Below are 22,879 nucleotides of genomic sequence, written 5' to 3'. Positions count from 1 at the left end.
TTTGGTTTGTATGGTGGTAAAGTCTGCTCCTAAGTGTAAATATATACTGTGTATGTTCACTTCATGTCAGAATATATAAGAATCTAAAAAAATACTCACCATGTGTAAAAAACTTAAAATCTACAACAAATTTGACATATTCATAAGTAGGAGGTTCGTTTGGGTCTAGACTTCCTCTGGCTAAATGACAGCAGAACTCCACTTGTTTATCATCTGAGAAGGAGAGAATTAGAAGAAATGGTCACTTACGAAGCAATAAAATGTCTGTTCATTGTTTTGTATCACTAATTACATTAAAGCTTATTTGCCACTTCATAAAACCGTGGAATAAGACATTGCTTGCGGAAACATGTTCTTTCATGACATACTTTGATTTTACTGGGAAGTAAACCACATATTTTGGGCACATTTAATATGGTGCCAGTTTACAAACTCATATAAAGTGGTCTAGAAATGTATATCTTCTTATAGTAGCTGCACCACGTTGTGCAATGATATTCATGGGGGTACCATGATCCCATTAATTTGAGCAGGGGGTAATTAAAAAACATTAGGCTAAGCGAATCGAGAAGATGGGCACTGTTGTTGACTTAGGCCTCTTTCACACGAGCGAGTTTTCCGCGAGGGTGCAATACGTGAGGTGAACGCATTGCACCCGCACTGAATCCGGAACCCACTCATTTCTATGGGGCTGTGCACATGAGCGGTGATTTTCACGCATCACTTGTGCGTGAAAATCGCAGCAAGCTCTATACTGTGCGTTTTTTACGCAACGCAGGCCCCGTAGAAGTGAATGGGGCTGCGTGAAAATTGCAAGCAAGGGCGGACGCAGTGCGATTTTCACGCATGGTTGCTACGAGACGATCGGGATGGGGACCCGATCTTTATTATCTTCCCTTATAACATGATTAGAGATGGAGGGGGTTAAAAAAATAAATACATTTTTTAACTCACCTCATCCACTTGTTCGAGCAGCTTGCCTCGCCTTCTTTCTTCTTCTTTGATGACCTGGGAGCAAAAGGACCTCTGGTGACATCACTGCGCTCATCACCCATGGTCCATCAACATGGTGATGGACCATGTGATGAGCGCAGTGACGTCACCAAAGGTCCTTTTCCTCCCAGGTCATCAAAGAAGAAGAAAGAAGACAAGCCGGGCTGCGCGAACAAGTGGATGAGGTGAGTTTAATTTTAATTTTATTTTTTTTAACCCCTCCATCCCTATTTTACTAAGCATTCTGTATTAAGAATGCTATTATTTTCCCTTATAACCATGTTATAAGTGAAAATAATAAAGTCTACACAACACCTAACCCAAACCCGAACTTCTATGAAGAAGTCCAGGTTCGGGTCTGGGTACCAAACATGCCGTTTTTTGTCACGCGATTGCAAAGCGCATTAAAACGCTTTGCACTTGCGCTAAAAAATCTTGCATTTTTCCGCAACGCACCCGCATCCTTGCCAGCCCTCACACGCGACGCCCGTGTGAAAGACGTATTACTCACCATTGAAGTGGAGGCAAGGTAGAGGATCTAGTGGGCATGGAGGGTGCACGATTACCGATTACTCTTTTTTCTTAACCCACCAATGGCTAATTTCTACCATGGGGGCTAAGCAATTGCTTTATAGAGGATATGCCAAGAGCACTCAGCTATCTCCATCAGTCCTATAGAGATGAATGGAGCAGAGCAGCAGCGTTCATACTCCATTCATACAGGGTGACACAAGACCCCTGTACTCTTGGTTGGTGGGGGGCCCAGAAGTTGGTTCTCTACTAATCAGGCACTTGTTCTTTTGGTTGGTGGGAGTCCCAGAAGCTTGTCCCTTACTAATCAGGCACTTGTTCTTTTGGTTGGTGGGAGTCCCAGAAGCTGGTCCCTTACTAATCAGGCACTTGTGGACAGGGGATACATTTCAATCTTGGGACAGCCTCTTTAAGCAAGCAATTTAACCTTCTCAACAGGGGTTTATCTTGTGCATGTAACAACAAACAGATGAGGACTTTAAGGATTTATCCAGCCTTTGTTAATGACAGGCCATCACTAGCTGGTCAGCAGGGGTCCAGAGCTTATTTACTGCATTATCCTGTACTCCAATATCCTAAACCAGTGATGGCGAACCTATGGCACCGGTGCCAGAGGCGGCACTCAGAGCCCTCTCTGTGGGCACCCGCGCCTTGGAAAAAGTCTATGGCGTACAAATATGCTTTAGACTTTTCCTGCCATTCATCAGCACAGGACGCACTATGAACAGCACAGGCGGCTCACTGAATGTAGGCTATTAAGCTATTATAGCTAAATGATAAAGTACATGGAAGATATACTATATTGTATTCAGGTTAAATTGCCGTGTTGGCACTTTGCGATAAATAAGTGGGTATTTGGTTGCAGTTTGGGCACTCGGTCTCTAAAAGGTTCACCATCACTGTCCTAAACCATCCAAACATGTGTCTGATGTGAGCGTCATCACACCCTACTTGATGACTGGGTCTGTGGTTTAATGGCCAATATAATCTATACGCCAAATGAGTCACCAACATCAAGACTGTGAAGTTCGGTAGCTGTTCATACAGAGTTTAGTGCAAATATCTGAAGGCTCTTATATATCATCATCCAATAGAAGGTAACTTACTGTTTAGAAATTCTGGAGTGATTGGTTCTGTCATCAGTATATGCGGAGCCAGCATCTTATACACTTCCCCATGTTCCCGCTCCGGCAGAAAGTTCAATATATTTTGGTCCACCAAATCTGACTGGTACAAAAAGATGCTTTGTCATGTTCAGTAAGGTGGAAGCCTCACGTGTCAAACGTACAGGGCAGTGCTACGTCACAGAGGAGATGAAATAACCGCACGCGGTGACATTATCAGATCTTTATACAAGTCACCAATAACTAAACTTTTCTCTATGTCAATGGCTATAGATGCGATAAGGGGCGGCTTCAGTCTGACAACCTCAGAAAAGAAAATGTATAAAATATATTGTAGATAATATCTGATGATTAGTGACGATAAATGATATGAAAGTTTATAGTCCAAGGCACACGTATATAAATGTACAGTAGATATATTCACAGTTATTGTTGAGAATAATACTATGGTCAATGGAAATTGTAGCTCATTTATTTGAATGCATGCCATGTAATACTACATATCACCTGCGGGGGCACTGCTGGTAAAATGTATGACCACCTGTACCTTCCCTGGTCAAAAAGAGATAATAATCTGGAATTTTATCTGCTGGACCAGCAGCAACTATCTGTCTGTCTGTCTATCTTCAGTATGTATAGTATCTATCTTCAGCGAGCCCCTGAGGAGCCGGGGAAGAGGATGGGAATGGTAGTGGTCCTGATGAAGTGTTGTGTCATGGCATATTTCCTCAGGACATTGCTCCCTGGAAATTGGTGTAGTAAAAATGTAGTTTGAAGAATGAGGCCACAATTAAAAGGGTTTTACGAGATATAAATACTGATCTGGTCGGTGAGATCCGACACCCAGGTCCTCAGCTGTTTGAGAAGGCACCGATGCCCCTGTCAGTGCCATCTCCATGCTCACCAAGCACACCGTACATTGTATAGCGGCTGTGCTCGGTACCACAGCTCAGCCCCATTCACTTCTAGGGGGCCATGTTGTGCCTAGGCCATGTGACTGATGAACGTGTCATGACTCCGAGCCGCTGCTTCCCTAAAAACAGCTGATCAGCGGGGGTCTCGAGTGTTTCGACCCCACTTATCAAATACTAATGACCTATCCAAAGTATAGGTCATTAATATTTAAGTCTCAGAAAACCCCCTTAACCGTATAAAAGTCTCTTTTTACTAAATGCAAATGTAACTTTTTAGTTCATCCAATAGCAGCAAATTCAAAGTGCAGTTTCCAGCACCAGTAAGGAGTATGGAGGCAGGCTGGACTGCTGGAACTCACAGGTGTAGATGTCCACTATACTGTAGCCGTAGTCCCTCACCTTACAGCAGTGCCTGGAATGCAGTTTTCTGTTGTGAAGGTGGAGCTCCACACACTGATTACTGGTGCCAGCAAGGACGTGGTAGTCGTAATCAGAGAAGTGAAGATTGCGGCACACAGGTTCTTCGTTTGCAATGTAGTATATCATTTATCAATGTGACATCATCATATCTGATACATGATCCAGTTACATCGTGTAATCAATGTAGTAGCCACTGCTGACCGGACGTTTCGGTCCAGATAGACCTTCTTCAGCGGTCTTATAATCTGTGGTGTAAATATATGTCCCATTAGTAACTAAATAAACATGATCTAAGGATGGTGAAGAAAATATGGAAATGAACACTTAGGGGTATTTATACCTAAAATTAAAGCATGGTAGTCAGGCAGTGATAAAAGATGCCCAGAATAGTAAAGGGAGTGTGAGATCCCCAATGTTTTAAAGATCGGAAATGGAGGATGGATAATATATGAGGAGAGTTAAATAGAGGATTTGTACAAGAGCTGAGTCAACTGGAGAAATAGGTGGACGCAATTTGTATCGTAAGACATATTTACCTGTATCTTGTGGCTGGGGTGTGTGGCGCTGGATCACAGGACGCTAGCCTGTGAGCGCGGTAGTTTTACACTGTATGGGCTTGTAGGAGTGCAGATCATGTGATCGGAATATCACGTGACGTGGGTGATGCAGACGTGCATTCCACCACTGCGTCACGTGACCCCGGAAGTCGCCGGATCTGCGTTCCACCAGGATAATATCTCAATTTCGGGTGAAAAAAGGGAGTATAATGTAAAAAATGGATTGTAAACATAACGGTAGTGAGTGGTATGTTTGTGGCACCATTCCTATATGGTGGAAAGTGTTGTTAGGAGGAAAAAGCGGGTCCCATGATCGATATATATGTGGGTCATATGTATGTCAGGATGCCATATTGGACATGAAGGGATAATGATATTGGAAAAACATATATGTCTGAAACGTTAGGCAAAAACATATGCAAATTCTGTATATGATACAAATTGCGTCCACTTATTTCTCCGGTTGACTCGGCTCTTGTACAAATCCTCTATTTAACTCTCCTCATATATTATCCATCCTCCATTTCCGATCTCTAAAACATTGGGGATCTCACACTCCCTTTACCCTCACTCTTCTGGGCATCTTTCATCACTGCCTGACTACCATGCTTTAATTTTAGGTATAAATACCCCTAAGTGTTCATTTCTATATTTTCTTCACCATCCTTAGATCATGTTTATTTAGTTACTAATGGGATATATATTTACACCACAGATTATAAGACCGCTGAAGAAGGTCCATCTGGACCGAAACGTCCGGTCAGCAGTGGCTATTACACAATGTAACTGGATCATGTATCAGATATGATGACGTTACATTAATAAATGATATACATTGCAACCGAAGAACCTGTGTGCCGCAATCTTCACTTCTCTGGAATGCAGACTCTGCTGTCTTGTTTCTGGAGTAGGTTGATCTCTCAGGAGCTCTGACATGTGCTTCCTCTCCTCTCTGTCTCTGAACAGGAACTCCTCCTCCTGGCAGGAAGCAGGACCAGCCAACTCCTACCAAGAGGGGGGGGGACAGGGAGGTTAGCTCTGTTCCTACCAACCATTTGCCAACCATATTCCTTACTGGAGGATATGGCCAAAACATAACGAAATACACAATACATAAGGTTTGGGGTACTGCATATCTATCCATCATCAACCTATTTTTCATTAAATGACATAACTTACCGGTAAATGACCAAGAAGGGAGGAGACGCTGTCAGAAACATATATTATCATGCCGTCTGTGGTCAGCGCAATTAGAAATCCATCCAAGGCCTAATAAATAGAAACACGAATTGAATCTGCTCTTAAAGCGTTAAATCAAACCACACATTGATTTTTATTTTTTTGAAATGTGTGACAGTTGCTATTCATAGACTATATTGACGGCAATTCAATGTACTTTTATCTAAGGTTATTTTTAGAAAAGGCTAAATTCAGCCTGGAGCAATAACTCGGGGTCAATGCTACGCCTATGCTGCGTGATAGAAAAGAGGAACGCGGGTTTAGTATGGTTGTGATTGTCAGCTCCGTATCACATTGTACATAGACAAGAAGCCAATATCATAGCAGTTACATCATCTTAATTGTCAGCTCTATATCACTATGTATATTTTTAGCAGGATTGTCTCCTCTGTATTGTTGCAGTTGTCAGACACTTGCCATGTAGTAACAAAGCTGTCAGCGGCCTTCAAAAAGTAGTGAGAAAAGTTCTAGCTGCCGCGTTCCTGTGCTAAAAACGTTACTACCAGCAATTCAAAGACAGAAAAACGACGGCTCTTCTTAGATTTCTTCTAGATGAAAGCATGAAAGAAGTTATCTCATCTGGGACTTTGGTGGCCTATCTCTGGAATAGGCCACCGACATCAGACTTTTGGGACCGCCACCTACCTCTAGAATGGGGTCCTAGAGAGCGAACTAGAGAGAAAAGCGGAAGAGCGGACACTATCCATTCACTTCTATGGGAGTTCCAAAAATAGTGAAGCGCTGGTTTGACTATTTCCGACAGTCCCACAGAAAAGCGACTGGAGAGGGGGCTGCGCTTGCGCATTGCGCTCTCCATTCACCGCCATGGGACTTCCAAAAAAAAAAAGCGATCGCTATTTTACGGGTAATGGATGGGGAGGACGCCACGCATGCATAGAGTGCTCTTGTTCACTTTTGGGTCCACGTTCTAGACATAAGCGGGGGTCCAAAATGTGGGACCTGCACCTATCTGACATTGGCGGCAAACGCCCCTTTAATGTACATATACTAAAAATTAAAACACTTTAAAGGGGCAGGGTGTAATGGTATAAATTTTCAGGACCCGTCACCTCAGGGGCACCTGAGGGGTTAATTGTGCGGATCACAGCCCCCTGTAAGAGATCGGGTGCTGCCAGGCAGCAGGGGGCAGTCATGTACACAGTTCGTAGTATATTCTAACTTGAAGTGTCCTCATGACTATGGGAACGCCTCTGTGTTAGAATATACTGCCGGATCTGAGTTTTCACGAAGTGAAAACTCAGCTCTGAAAAAGCTGTATGCAGACGGATCTGTGGATCCGTCTGTGCTAAAGTAGCCTACGGACACGGATCACGGACGCGGATGGCAATCTTGTGTGCCTCCGTGTTTTTTCACGGACCCATTGATTTGAATGGGTCCGTGAACCGTTGTCCGTCAGAAAAATAGGAAAGGTGATATTTTTTTGACGGACAGGAAACACAGATCACGGAGGTGGATGACAAACGGTGCATTAGCCGAGTTTTCCACGGACCCATTGAAAGTCAATGGGTCCGCAGGAAATAACGGAAAATGGAACAACGGACACGGATGCACACAACGGTCGTGGTGGATGAGGCCTAACTGTGTTGAAACATTCCTCTTTTATTCCTCAGATATATGAATACATTGACAAGTGGGTGTTACCATTACCCTGCCTTGTGAAAGGGACGTGTCCCTACACATTCTGCCGTTGATCATGGTGTCAGAGCGTGGAGGGACACACCCACATTATTACAGAATTCTCAGGAGGAATAACAGAGGAACAGCACAATACCAGAGGATAGAAGTCACACGTACTGAAAAACATAATAAATACAATGGGGACATTTAATAAAGCTCTCTGCCAGTTTCCAGGTGTAGAACAGTAGCATATTATGTTGCAAGTGCGTGTTTGTCTCTCTCTGACACCCATGCCAATTTCCCAATACATCCACTTTCCCCAAAAATCTACTCCAGCTCCAGACAGCAGATTTATTGAGGCGTGCCACTCGTAATAAACTGGTTGAATCTTTCACCTGCAGCCTTTTTACTAAGGGCTCATGCACACAAACATGTGCCGCCCTTGCCGTGCATTGGGGACCGCAAATAGCAACCCCCGATGCACGTGCACCGTCAGTGGTGCCGGCGCTGTCGGATGAAGACCCATTCAGCTTGAATGGTTCCGCGATCTGTCTGCACCATAAAAAAATAGAGCATGTTCTATTTTTTCGCGGTGCAGAGGCAATGACCAAAATGCCACGGAAGCGCTCCATAGCTCCGTGCCTCCGCACCATACCTTCCGGATTGCCGACCCATTCGAGTGAATGGGTCCACATCTGTGAAACGGTGTGCACATGACTGCTGCCTGTATATTGCAGACGCACTGTTTGCGGGCCGCAATACGAGCACAGCTGGCCCACGGCATGAGCCCTAAGACTGAGGTGTGAAACACTGGTCTTTAGTAAACGACCCCCAGTATGTCTGCTCATAATTGGGGGAAGACGACGTGGTCTCGTACTGGGTACATTATACATAAAGCATGCTTCACCATTGTCTATGAGAGGCATCCTCAAACTGCGGCCCTCCAGCTGTTGTACAACTACAACTCCCACAACTCGCCCTGCTGTAAGCTGATACCTGTCGGCTGTTCAGGCATGCTGGGAGTTGTAGTTTTGCAACAGCTGGAGGGCCGCAGTTTGAGGATGCCTGGTCTATGAGGATTGCTGTGTCGGCTATGACAGTTCTAGCTGGCATGTTCTGCGGATTTACTGGGTTCTACATGATGCTTTTTATGTAGGCTACCATGTGAAAGCGTATGTTCTCTACCAATGCATTGTGGGCATTTTGTGCCAATTTTCTAATATGGGAGGTATGCCCTGCTGTGTCCAACAATGTAACATGTGACCACTAAAAGACTCAGCATGTTGTTTCACACAATAGGACATTACAAACGTAATGAAAAAAAGAGGGCTTTTCAGGACATAAAAATAGCGCAATAAACGCGAGCACTTCCCTGCGGAGCCCCTCGTGTAGATATTTTGGTCTCTCTGCTGCAGTCCATGCACTTTGAGACATCGGGTAAATACATTGTTTTGGGACAGTCTTGCTTTTACATACAATTAACTCTCCAAAAAAAGGCAATGAAACAATATGAGTATAATGCAATATGGAGTTATAAGCAGACACTGCTCCCTTACTAAAATGAATAAGAAAACCGCTCTTCCCTCTCTGCATAGGGTTAATCAAAGTGAAGCTTCACGTTTGGCCAACTTCAACCCCAAATCCTGTACTTGCTGACTTTGGCGGGAGGGGGCACCTCCTGGACAGACCTGCTATGGAAGCATCCTGTACTTACCTGCTCCCCAGCACCTGGTACTGGCCCTTTTCCCTCCATCCTCGACTGCCTCGCTCAGGTCCCCCCACTGTCAATGGCCGGCCACAATGACCTACTTCCCTTGTGTCACATGAGCAATTGACATGACACAAGGAGAGCATCAGCTGCAGTGGTGTCAGGAGGGGACCCGAGCGAGGAAGCCGAGGGCGGGGAGCGAAGGAGCTTGGGCCCAGTGCGGGGGAGCAGGTAAATATGCTTCCATTTGATGATGCTTGCTTTGTGGATGCTGATCATATCGGGCAGAAGTGAATATTTAGCTCATGGTAAGAAAATGTGTTTAAACCAGACGTCAACTCTCTTGGTTTTAGGAGTCACCTGGGTTTTGGGGCCCCTGTACCAAGCACCTGTGTCCAGGTGGGTTCTCCTAGGACTGGGCCCTCTGCGCTCAACTGTATCTATGTCCCCATGCACAGATACAATCGAGCAATTGCCTCAGGATTTGCAGGATAAGGGAAACATTAATTCCCTACGTTGCCATACGGAGCTTCTTTGTGATGTGGGCGACATGAAAACATGTAACGCCACCTGCGACATTCTTCAGGAGCAGACCTGGCTAGTAGAGACAAGGCCTGCATCGCTGGATTACAAGGTACAAGGGACAGGGGAGTATCATTATACAGAGCGGGTGTACACATAAGGGCTGTTTCACACGAGCGGATGCCGTGTGTGACATCCGCTGAGTGAATGACAGCCAAGACCCGATGCGGACAGAAGAAGCACGGAGCAGTAACATGACTGATAATGCTCCGTGCCTCTCTGTGATCTCTTTACTACGAAATCACAGTGAGATAAAGTTGTCACCGTGATTTTGTAGTAAAGAGATCACAGAAAGGCAAAGAGCATTATCAATGATGTTAAAGGGAACCTGTCACCGGGATTTTGTGTATAGAGCTGAGGACATGGGTTGCTAGATGGCCGCCAGCACATCCGCAATACCCAGGCCCCTTAGCTCTGTGTGCTTTTATTGTGTATAAAAATCGATTTGATACATATGCAAATTAACCTGAAATGAGTCCTGTACGTGAGATGAGTCAGGGACAGGACTCATCTCAGGTTAATTTGCATATGTATCAAATCAGTTTTTTTACACAATAAAAGCACACAGAGCTATGGGGACTGGGTATTGCAGATGTGCTAGCGGCCATCTAGCAACCCATGTCCTCAGCTCTATACACAAAATCCAGGTGACAGGTTCCCTTTAATGCTCTGTGCCTCTGCAGTCCGCATCGGGTCTTGGCTCTCATTCACGCAGCGGATGTCACGCACGGCATCCGCTCGTGTGAAACAGCCCTAAAGGGGCACAGAACCTAGCACTATATAAAGGGGGTTTTGAGGCTATAGTTATGTTATGGACGTGGTTCTGGTACTGTATTTATGTTATTGGCTTGGCTATGGTGCTGTAGTTATGTAATGTGTTTGGTTCTGGTGCTGTATTTATGTAATAGGTTTGGTTCTGGTGCTGTATTTAAGTTATGGGCTTGGTTCTGGTGGTGTATATATGTACCATGCTTGGTAATGGTGCTGTATATATAATGAGCTTGGTTCTAGTGCTGTATTTATTTGAAGGGCTTAGTTCTGGTGCTGTACATATGTATCGTGCATGGGTCTGGTGCTGTATTTATGTAATGAGCTTGGTTTTGGTGCTGTATTTATGTAATGAGCTTGGTTTTGGTGCTGTATTTATGTAATGAGCTTGGTTTTGGTGCTGTATTTATGTAATGAGCTTGGTTTTGGTGCTGTATTTATGTAACAGGTTTGGTTCTGGTGCTGTACATATGTATCTGTAACGGGTGCCTCCCCCTAGGGCCCTCTATGTAATGCGACCCAGGTGTAGGAATGCTGAGTGGTATAGTGCGGCCTAAAATGTCCCTTTATGTGTGTCACGGTGCTCCTACCTGGATATGACTGGACCCCGGGCTTTGGCTCCGAAGCAATAAATAGAGGGAATAATTGAGGGATTTGAAAGAAAGATTGAGTCCAGACCTTGTATGGAGTTGAACAGCAGCTTTACTTTGATAAACGTTCATCAGAAACAATCTTCAAGCTTTGTCTTGGTCCTAGCAGGCTTTAGCATGCAAACTGGCAGGCAAACTCGACTCTGCTACTCTGTACTACAGGCTGACTGTATAACTCAGATTCTTCTGTCTGCTGCACCTTCTCTCTGTAGTCTGACTCTTAAGTTATGCCCGGGATCTATGCTCCTGGATTCTGAGGCTCTTAAGCTGTGACCTCCAAGGCCAGCAGAACTTAAGGTGCTCTGGCTGGCTTTGATACGTCCAGCAGAGACGTGCCCTGCACACCTTCCCCTAGCAGGGACTAAGTTAGACTAACTCTCACTAGTCCCTACTCTTCCTGCAGGAAGTAGGGCTTGCCCACTTCTACACAGAGGGGGTTAGAATGGAATGGGAAGCTCCATTCTGCCTAACCGCAGCTCTGCAGTGTTTGCTGCCACCTGCTGGTGAACTAAGCACGCTACATTTGAACATAACAGTTACAAACATTAGAAATACCGTACAGTACCGTATATAGGACGTGAACAAAAAACATAAGATGACACTTTGTTAGCCTATTAGAGATAGTAGCAGGGTGCAGAAGTGTTAATGCCACTCTGGGGCATTACATATCTGTTACAGACAATGGTTGGGAAAACACTGTGCCAACCAACTGGTACTGGCCTTTGCTGCAGGGGAGCTACCAGGACGCTACTTCTTGGAATAGTCCTGGTGTGGTTGGCAGCTGGGGTCAGAGACACTGGTGCAGGGCACTGAGGTCACAGGCAAACCAGAGACAATTACAAGCCGAAGTCAGGGCAGGTGGAGTACATGAAGTCTGAGGTCTGGGCTGGCAGCAGAGGGTCTGAATCCAATAGACAAGAAGAGGATGGTACACAGGTGGACAATAGAAACAAGACACTAAAGCAAGGTACTAGCTCTGGCAAAGAAATGAGGTCAGCAGCTCAGTGTTATAGCAGACACTAATTAGCATTTAGGAGCAGCCGTGCAGCTTCACACACAGCGAGGAGAGGACGGGAGTGGTCACAGCACACCTGAACCTGGACACAACCCGATCTGCACTCATTAACTGTGAATGAGTGGAGCCTCGGAGCTTTGTTTGTTTACTTTTGGACACTGCTAGGTGGAGGCTTCTACCTAGCAGTGATCCCGGTGACATCACCAGCTCTGATGGGCAGTCTTTAGCGCTATCCTAATCGTGTACAAACAGGCTATACCAGCGCTAAAGACCGCCCATTCGTGCCGGTGACGTTACCGGGCTCACTGCTAGGAGGAAGCCTCTGCATAGCTTACCCATGGAGAGCCCAATAAGCCACCAGATCTTAAGAAAATTCCCTTGCCCTGCGTGATTTAGTGCAGGGCAAGGGGGAGCATCAGAGCATAAAAAGCTCTGATGCTCCACTTATTCAGGGTGAATGAGTGCAGATCGGGTTGTGTCCAAGTTCAGGTCTAAACCCGAACAACCCCTAAAGTTTACCCGTAAAGTGTTGTTAATTCTGCTTTACTGAAAATAAGTACCTGTTAACAATCAGATTGTCTTAAACCAGAACATATCCTGCCACCTCCAGGGAGTTGAGCTATAGGTTCCTTACTCCATAAAACTCCTCCCACAAGGGGATTAAGGGCATTTTACATAAGTATTGGTATATATTAATGGGGCATCCTAACCACAAAAATCTGTTACCGGCTCGACGGAAGGGCTCCCCTCCCACAGTGGGTCTTGACAGGGATCTTAGTGATTTGAGACTGATTGTCTTTGATTTTATTCCAGAGTCACATTCATCTAGGTTCACAGCACTTGTCAACAGGGAATATTTTTTGATTTTTAAATTATTCCTAGGGTTAAATGAAATGGTAGAAAAAAAATTAAACGCTGAGTCACATACTTTTTTTTAAAAAACTTTTTTTTATGTTTTTCATGTTTTTTTCTGTGATCAGCGATTTATTATTGCACTGCAAATTATATGTGTATTATTGGACATGTTCACTGATGTATGTTTTTTGTTGTTATTATAACTATCTTAATGATGTCCTCATTCCAATCCTATTCCTCTGCATTTTTGGATTCACAGGATCTCATCACACTACAGTATTTGGAATCCACACTATTACAGCACAGTCACTTTAATTTTTCCTATCCTGGTACTGTATCTTTTACACTTTGCACTTACACTCTGGGTTATCTTCCTTGTATTGCCTACATAGGGTTAAACTTACTCCCTTTTTCAGTCTATTAAGGGTCACTCACCTTTGTCTGCCCCTCCCTGGCTCAGCTAGGGCTTATGTTCCTTCTCTGTTGTTGTGGTATAAAAGTACCTGTATTTTTTATGTAACCTAGCCTGATGAAGGTGTCAGACCGCCGCCGAAACGTGCAGCTTGTTTTTATTATGTGTTTACAATAAATTTTTACTTACATGAAGTTCCCCTGTACAGCGAGCTGTTTTTCTGCTTTTGGAAGAGTGGTTTTGTTCTCCAGCCTTCTGTAGTGTCCGACTCTCAGCACTGCAGTCTGGATCCTCCCCCAGGCGTGGGGTTGAATTTTGCTCATTCCTAGTGTTGTGCCTAGACCTGCACAACACCACTAGGTAGGGTACCTCCAACGGCGGCCTTGTCCGTACCCTTCTGAGGATATCACACAGGAAGCACCCCCTCTTTCTTTTGTTTTCACAGCATCTATGGAATGAGCTTGGTTCTTGTGCTGTATATATGTACTGTGCTTGGTTCTGGTGCTGTAATTATGTAATGAGCTTGGTTCTCGTGCTTTATATATTTATTGTGCTGTTTTTATGTACTGTGCTTGGTTCTGGTGCTGTATATATGGAATGAGCCAGGTTCTCATGCTGTATATATGTATCATGCTTGGTTCTGGTGCTGTATTTATGGAATGGTTATAGTGGATGGCACCCCTTATTTGTTGTTGTCGGTGCTCAGTGGAAGAGGTCAGTCAGAATATGTATATAGAGACCACGGCACTCGATATATTTAAAGGTTAATTCATTTATTTATCGTCCATCCCAAATAGGATCTTTTATAATTGCAAGTGGCCAACGTTTCGGTCCACACGGACCTTGATCACGGCCTTAATGCAGGAGATCAGAGGCATCGGGAGGTCCTCCCGATGCCTCTGATCTCCTGCATTAAGGCCGTGATCAAGGTCCGTGTGGACCGAATCGAGTGCCGTGGTCTCTATATACGTATTTATGGAATGAGCCAGGTTTTGATGCTGTAATTATGTAATGAGCTTGGTTTTTGTGCTGTATATATGTACTGTGCTTGGTTCTGGTGCTGTATTTATAGAATGAGCCAGTTTCTGGTGCTGTATTTATAGAATGAGCCAGGTTCTGGTGCTGTATTTATAGAATGAGCCAGTTTCTGGTGCTGTATTTATAGAATGAGCCAGGTTCTGGTGCTGTATTTATGGAATGATCCAGGTTCTGGTGCTGTAATTATGTAATGAGCTTGGTTCTTGTGCTGTATATATGTACTGTGCTTGGTTCTGGTGCTGTATATATGGAATGAGCCAGGTTCTGGTGCTGTATATATGTACTGTGCTTGGTTTTGGTGCTGTATGTATGGAATGAGCCAGGTTCTGGTGCTGTATATATGTATCATGCTTGGTCCTGGTGCTGTATTTATGGAATGAGCTTGGTATGACTCCTCCATGCTCCTCCAATTTTTGCTACCACCTGCTGCTGTTATTAACACCCTATGAAGGGCTCTCCCAGATTGACATGTTTGTGTTAAGCCTCTTGCACACGAACGTGCCGTGTTTTGCGGTCCGCAAATTGCGGATCCGCAAAACACGGATGCTGCCCGTGTGCCTTCTGCAATTTGCAGAACGGAACATACGGCCCATTATAGAAATGCTTATTCTTGTCTGCAAAACGGATAAGAATAGGACATGATCTATAATTTTTGCGGAGCCTACGGAACGGAGCATTGGATGCGGACAACACACGGAGTGCTGTCCGCATCTTTTGCGGCTTAATTAAAGTGACTTGTCCGCACCCGAGCCGCAAAAAATGCGACTCGGATGCGGAACCAAACCACGGTCGTGTGCAAGAGGCCTTACAATTATAAAAACTGATACACTGCCAGCTGTGCCATACCAGAGTCTAACTTGGCATAAGTACTCGTATACTATCATCCACTGTAAAGGTTCTGTCATGTTCTAGCGCAGGTTAGATAAAGGCGGTGTCTTACCAGATATTAGTTAATCCATTTTGGATGTTGCTAGAAAGTAATCTACGAATACTTGAGGATTATTTGATAGTTTATGAACCAGCCATAAAGATTACATGGAGCTGGCATGTCTGACCTGGTCATCTTCCAAGAGACACGGAGCTGACCTGGGCACACAGTGCTGTTATCCTCAGCCATGCTCATTATCGATCCCTCTCTCTATTTCCTTCCTCCTTCCTAGAGTGGTGCCAAGCCTGTATTACCCTTCAGGCAAGCGGTGCCTGTGGAACAGCTTCTCCAAATGCTTACGCTATTACCATTATAATTGCTGAATTACTGATGCCAGCTCTGCCCACTCCCTTCTTCAGAGAAAACAAGCATTTACTCTTGACATACTATGCCTCCACTTGCCCAAGTGGAAAAACAGAAAAAAGGAGGGATTATGTGCGGAGCAGCATTCATTGTTTCACAGAATAAATTAGCCTGATGACTACAGAAGAGCTGGCACTGATTTCTAATGCATGCAAATTGGTTACACAGGCGGCAGATCCAGTCTGCTAATACAGAAAGAAAGGAGGATGCTACCAACCTGTGTTTCTCGGGCTCACGTATTCATTTACATTTTAGTTCAGCGACTAATTTTCTAAACAGGGTTTTTATGAACAGAAGAAAATAGCTGTGACTGCTTTACTGCTGGCCAGGGGCGTACACAAATCTCATAAATCCCTATAGTAAAATTTAATATAGGCCCCCTTGCCCCACCTAGTTTGCCAGTATGCATGTGTCAGAAACTCCCAGGCAATGCAGAAAACTAAATGCAACGCCCCCAAACTTCTGAGAAATTTAACTTTTTGTTTTTTTATTACGCAGAAGACATTTTATTTAAAAAATTGCAACAAAAAGAAATCGCCCTTTTTACTAATTCATCAACATACACAAAAACAGGACATAAATATAACCCATAATCCCCAACATAAGGTGCAGTCGTATAATACCAAAAGTTCCTGTTAGGGGACTCTATACCGGCCTGCAAGATAACATTGTCTAAGAAAGGAGTTGGAGGACACTAAAGCTTTCCCTCCAGGTGTCCCAACGTGTTTCCTCCATTGAAGGGTTCCTCAGGGGATGATGCCCCCACAAGAAACATATAACACAATTGACATGCCGGGGATTATGGGTTATAGTTATGTCCTGTTTTTGTGCATGGTCATGGATCAGTTAAGGCACTTTCTTGGTACTATTTCACAAGCTATATCCATGTTATTTTCTGTAATACTTACCTGTTCGCCTGCATTGTTCATTTTCAAATTGAATTTTCAAATACCAGTATGCATAGAATTATAAGAAATTAGTACCATCTAACCCAACAAAATCATGTCACCTGAAAACATACCATCAGGGTTTCCAACCGTTCAGAAATTTCTGGACAGTCTGTAAAAATAGGCAACTTTTTTCCTCTGTTCGTGAAAAAATATTGACGTGTCTGTGAATTTTTTTGAGGCTGGTTGTACTTGACTAGATTATTTTACAGCTCACAGTAAATGCTGGTAATGAGTTATTATCAGTATATTGAGCTCTAGACATGTGTTACTTATAATCTTTATTATTCATTATGCTTTTCCAATTTGTCTGTAAAAAATGTTGTATGCCCGTGATTTTGGGGCAAGTTGTCCAGAAAGAAGAAAAATTTTGGTTGGTAACCTTGGCCCAAGTGATGTTGGCTATCACCCAAGTAACAGTAGGCCATTGTACAGCATAACTTCCCAAGGACTAAAAGGGATTCTGTCATCTAGCTATAGCATTTAGAGCCCTTTACATGTGCTGCGCCATAGTTAGGGATGCTTTAGTTTAGTTACAAAAACTATTTTGTAAGTAGGTCAGTAAGGGCTGTAACCACAGTTTCAGGAGCCCAGCACCGCCCATTGTGAAGGAGCCCAACAGCGGCCCGCACCCTCCAACTCCCCTCCCTGCTTCCCCAACATCACACAGTTCAAGCGCCGTAATCTTGCCCAGGACAGCAAGCGCATGCGCAGTTCGTAAATTGAGGCTGATGCCAGCACAGCCCTGTAAGGAGCTCTATATGATAAAACTAGCTGGCAAAATCCCTTTAAAGATGACCTGTCAACTCTCCTGGCATATGTTTGAAAGGGCATCTGTCAGCAGATGTGTACCTATGAAACTGGCTGATCTGTTATATGTGGGCTTGGAGGACTAAGATTATTTACTATACAGATCGGTCAGGAGAGTTTACTGATCTTTTCTCAAAGGGGTCCTCTCACTTCAGCAAATGACATTTATCATGTAGATAAAGTTAATACAAGACACTTACTAATGTATTGTGATTGTCCATATTGCCTCCTTTGCTGGCTTGATTCATTTTTCTATCACATTATACACTGCTTGTCTCAAGGGCCTACATACGACCACCCTGCAATCTAGCTTCAGTGGTGGCCGTGCTGGCATACTGTAGGAAAAAGCGAGACCCCCTGCATAGGAACGGCAGCTGCTCCCGTCCACCTCATATCTGCGCTGCAATGGTGGCTATACCTGCTGGAAACGAGCAGGGTATAATGTGGTGGGAAAATGAATCAAACCAGCAAAGGAGGCAATATGGACAATCACAATACATTACTTTCTCTATATGATGAATGTCATTTGCTGAAGTCAGACATCCCCTCAGATTTTATATCCCAATACGTGACACTGCCCTCTATAGCGAATAACCGCGGGGGCCTCCATTTACTACAGACAAGTCGTCCTCCTGGTGGACATGTGTCAGAATACAACGATAAGCTTTATAAATGGTTGAAAAGTCTTACCTCTAACATCAACTGGGTGAACTCTTCATTACTAAGAAAAGAAGGTTTCCAGTCCTGTCTGATCTCAGAGGCTTCTGTCTGTGCTGTGATTTCTAAGGCAGAGACACATACATTGTTCATATATGAATTCATATGACACCGACACTAACTACAACACCTTAGGCCCCGTTCACATCTCCGGGGAACGTTTCCGGCAGAGAAAAGCCTGCTGGAGATCACCAGGTCCATCACTGCCGGATTCCCTAGTTCACCACCGGATCCCTATTGACCGTAATGAGGTTCGGAGATGATACGGCTGCTTTTTGGCATAAATGGCAGGTTGTCCAGCTGGCAAATACCACTGCATGCAGCAGCATTTACTGTATGCTGGATCAGACAGCCGGATCATTTCTGACAGACATGTGGACGCAGCCCTACACCATACCGTAACCCAGCATTAGAGGATACCTTTCTGTTTCTGTAAGAAATCAATAGTTCTTTGGAGAATGGTGGACTTGTCCATCTTGAGGGGGTGTCCATGACCATGCAGCATTGTACACAGCTCCTTAATGAGAACATTAAATTGGTCTCTTCTCTTCTTTTCAGATTTATTCCGTGAAGCCCTAAAATGAAGCCAAACAATGTAAAGTCTGGTTTAGGCCTTAAAACAGCAGAACTCTTTGTTGTATCACAAAAAATGATAAATCTGGGCTTTATGGCCAGTACAAGGCTAGGACTATCTCCAGGGGTGCACCTAGCCTTTCTGCTGCATGCCCATATCCTTTCCGCTGCCCCCCTCTTGCCCCTACCTGGTGCTGCCTGAGGCGATCGCCTCACCTGGCCTCATTGGTGGTGCACCCCTGACTATATCTCTCAACGTTTGATTCCTAAATTGCAGGACCTTCAGGAATGCTCCTAAGGGTATATGCACACAACGGTGTAGTTCATGAAGATTTTCCATGTGGATTTTCATGAGGATTTTGCTGTATTTCTGCACCAAAATCCACACTTTTACTTGCGGATTTCGTCATTGATTTTGAGGCCGATTTGCCCAAGATTTGCAATGGAAAGGGTGAAATCTGCACTGAAAATCCACACAAACTGACATGCTGCGGCTTTCAAAACTGCACCACAGGTCCGTTACCATCCATAAAAAAAAAAAAAAAAAACATGCCGTGTACATGAAAGTTGGAGAATCTCATTAACTTTGCTGGTACTGTATTATGTTGTGGATTTTCCGCCTGAAAATCCGGACAAAAAAATGTGCATAACATGCATTGTGTGCATATAGCCTGAAACGGCACAGGAGTGCATCTTTTTAAGGCCTCTTGTCCACGACCATATGCCCTCCGAGATATACGGTCTGTGAGCGGGCCATATGTCCCCCGGAGCGGCATTGATCGTGTGCACGGGAGCGCACAGCATCATAGATTACAATGATGCTGTGGATATCTGGCCGCCCCCGGGACTATTGTCCCGCAGTCATATGATCATATGACCGTATATCTCGGAGGGCATACGGTTGTGGTCAAGAGGCCTAATTCTGATAAGCACAGGCCACTTCTGTTTGTAGTGAACTTTCGGGGACTGAAAAACAAGACTGCTGCAATATATACTATGACCAAAGACCATATTTTTCTCACTCTTTTAGGGACCATTCACACGTCCGTAGTGTATTGCGGATCCGAAAATTGTGAATCCGCAATACACTCGGCCGGCACCCCCATAGAACTGCCTATTCCTGTCCGCAATTGTGGACAAGAATAGGACATGTTCTATTTTTTTTACTAAACTGCGGCCCGGAAGTTCGGAGCCGCGCTCCAGAAATGCAGATGCGGAGAGCACATAGTGTGCTCTCCACATCCATTCCTGCGCCATTGAGAATGAATGGGTCCGCACCCTTTCCGGATATTGCGGAACGGATGCGGACGCATTCCACGGACGTGTGAATGGACCCTTAAGGGATATAATAAACTCTACAAAAATAACATTGCCGGCAATCCCCCAAGAAAACAGCAGATCGGTAGTCAGACCCACATTGACTTCAGTCTGTGGTCCACATTTTGCAGCCCAGTATAGGACAAGTTCTTGTCTTTGTGAATCAGACATACGGATGCAGAAAGCACAAAGATGATCCGTGTGCTTTCCGCATTTCCGTTCTGGAAAAATGCGGGCCACAGACCCACTTAAGTCAATGTGCTCCTCCAACCTGATGAGGTAAAAACACAGACGTCACATGAACGTCAGCCGTATTTTGCGGATCCGCCTTTTGTGGACTGCAGAATACATACGGTCGTTTGCATGAGGCGTGGCCGAGGAAAACACAGAATGCTTCCATGTTGCCGTCTGCCTCATACTTTCAGCTGAATATCCAACTATTTCCTGGCTCCTCATAGAAGATGGCCTCACTTCTTCTCAGATTGCCCGATGCACACGGCTTGTCTATCTCTGCCCTTGGACTGGCCAGAGCTGTTCACGTGAGCAGTGATTTCCAATTCAAGGACAGCACGAAGAGACTTGGACCATCAAATGCACAATGTGCACCAGGTAGTCTGATGGCAGGATAGGAGCCTGGGCGGTAGAGAATCTGCAGCTGAGAAGATGAAAAGGAGGACACCAGGCAAGTCTTCTGTTCACTCCCCAGTTAATGTGAAATTGTTTTTCCTGTGCAAGAGGATTGCTTTGAAGGGCATCTATCAGCAGATTTGTCCCTATGAAACTCGCTGACCTGTTGTCTGTGCGCTTGGCAGCTGAAGACATCTGTGTTGGTCCCATGTTCTTATGTGCCTGCATTGCTGAGAAAATAATGTTTTTATTATATGCAAATGAGCTTCTAGGAGCAACGGGGCTCAGCTCTCTCTGCAACTGCCGCACCCTCTGCACTGTGATTGACAGGACCAGGCAGTGAAAACCTCATAGTTCATATGAGGACACATATGAACATGAGACCAACACAGATGCCTTCAGCTGCCAAGCGCACAGTTTTACCACTGCAAATCTGCTTACAGGTGACCTTTATTCAGGTTTGTCCCTTCATCATCTCCTGGTAGCATCATTCAAGGACCAGAATGTGTAAAAGTTGACTTTGGAAGCAATATAACAAGATATTCCATGTAGATCTCCACTTTCTCTTAATCACCCCTCATATCACAGAAAAATGTGATCTGAAAACAGGGACTTCAATCTGAGTCCTGTGGATTTCTGTAAGTGCGTATCATTGCAACCAGCGGGTCTGCTTTGCGGGAGCTACATCTAATGACTGTAGAGGCCTGCATAGCTCCAGCGTTAGTCATCAGTATTTCCACAATTCATCTTGATTGATCAAAATCCTGACTGTATAAAGCCAGAACAGCCAGAGCGCAGAACCACCGTCTGACATACATACATAGTCCCTTGTAAAACATGGAAGCATAATGCAATATTCTCAAATGTAAGCCTACTGGCCTAAACTAGAGACATGATTCCATCTGATGGGAGGAAAGTCAGAGAAAAGATGATGCTCTGAGTCTGACAGATCACCCAAAACGATATTGCCTTATATTCATATCTTCATATCTAGATTCATTTTGCAAGCAGTAGGCAGGGGCAGACTGGGAACTTAAAGGCCTCTTTCACACGGGCGTTGCGGGAAAATGTGCAGGTGCGTTGCAGGAACAACCGCGATTTTTCTGCACAAGTGCAAAACATTGTAATGCGTTTTGCACTCGCATGAGAAAAATCGCACATGTTTGGTACCCAAACCCGAACTTCTTCACAGAAGTTTGAGTCTGGGATCGGTGTTCTGTAGATTGTATTATTTTCCCTTATAACATGGTTATAATGGAAAATAATAGCATTCAGAATGCATAGTAAAATAGCACTGGAGGGGTTAAAAAAATAAATAAAATAATTTAGCTCACCTTAGACCACTTAATCTCGTAGCTTGGCATCTCTTCTGTCTCCTTTGCTGAACAGGACCTGTGGTGAGCATTCATTGCAGGAACAGGACCTGTGGTGAGCATTCATTGCAGGAACAGGACCTGTGGTGACGTCACTCCGGTCATCACATGATCCATCACATGATCCATCACCATGGTAAAAGATCATGTGATGGAACGTGATGACCGGAGTGACGTCACCACAGGTCCTGTTCAGCAAAGGAGACAGAAGAGATGCCGGGCTACGCGATCAAGTGGACTAAGGTGAGTTAATATATATATATTTTTTTAACCCCTCCAGCGCTATTTTACTATGCATTCTATATTCAGAATGCTATTATTTTCCCTTATAACCATGGAATACTCGCCCGTGTGAAAGGGGCCAAAGGGTTTCTGTAATCAGAAAAATGGGTATTAACCTGGCTGACATTAGCGATGTGCTAATGTCAGCTGAACATAACTATATTAGTGCCATCTCACCATGTGCCACCGTTATTTAGAAAAACAAACTTTTATAATATGCAAATGAGCCTCTAGGAGCTGGGAAAAGGGGGGCGTTGCACCGGCTCCTAGAGGCTTCGTTCGCTTACGTTCGCTTACGTTCGCGATCCCGTTTAGTATTCGGCGCATGCGCAGTGAGGGAAGGACGTTCGCCGACATCTGGCTTCCTCACTGCGCCTGCGCTGAATACGTCACAGTGAGTAAGCCGGCTGCCGGCGAACATCCTTCCCTCACTGCACCTGTGACGAATACTGAACGGGACAGCGCAGGCGTGAGATATCCCGGGAGACCAACGCTGGC

The 22,879-nt window shown here is 44.6% G+C and overlaps 1 protein-coding gene across 3 annotated transcripts in view; it reads right to left on the bottom strand.

Moving 5' to 3' along the window:
- The window catches only part of PASD1 (PAS domain containing repressor 1), a 203,567-nt gene that overhangs the window by 40,292 nt on the left and 140,396 nt on the right, over window positions 1-22,879 (bottom strand). For all 3 annotated transcript variants that reach the window (XM_044305835.1, XM_044305832.1, XM_044305833.1), the window contains exons 4-8: window positions 18,630-18,784; window positions 18,183-18,274; window positions 5,719-5,808; window positions 2,631-2,751; window positions 100-213 (exon numbers count right to left, since the gene is read on the bottom strand). In XM_044305835.1, the coding sequence (XP_044161770.1) occupies window positions 100-213; window positions 2,631-2,751; window positions 5,719-5,808; window positions 18,183-18,274; window positions 18,630-18,784 (572 nt within the window). The remainder of the gene's footprint in view (window positions 1-99; window positions 214-2,630; window positions 2,752-5,718; window positions 5,809-18,182; window positions 18,275-18,629; window positions 18,785-22,879) is intronic.

The sequence above is a fragment of the Bufo gargarizans genome, chromosome 9, assembly GCF_014858855.1.
Source record: "Bufo gargarizans isolate SCDJY-AF-19 chromosome 9, ASM1485885v1, whole genome shotgun sequence".
In the NCBI taxonomy this organism is placed as follows: Eukaryota; Metazoa; Chordata; class Amphibia; order Anura; family Bufonidae; genus Bufo; species Bufo gargarizans.
The sequence above is the reverse complement of the archived record's forward strand: the minus strand, read 5'-3'. Positions and strand labels throughout refer to the sequence as shown.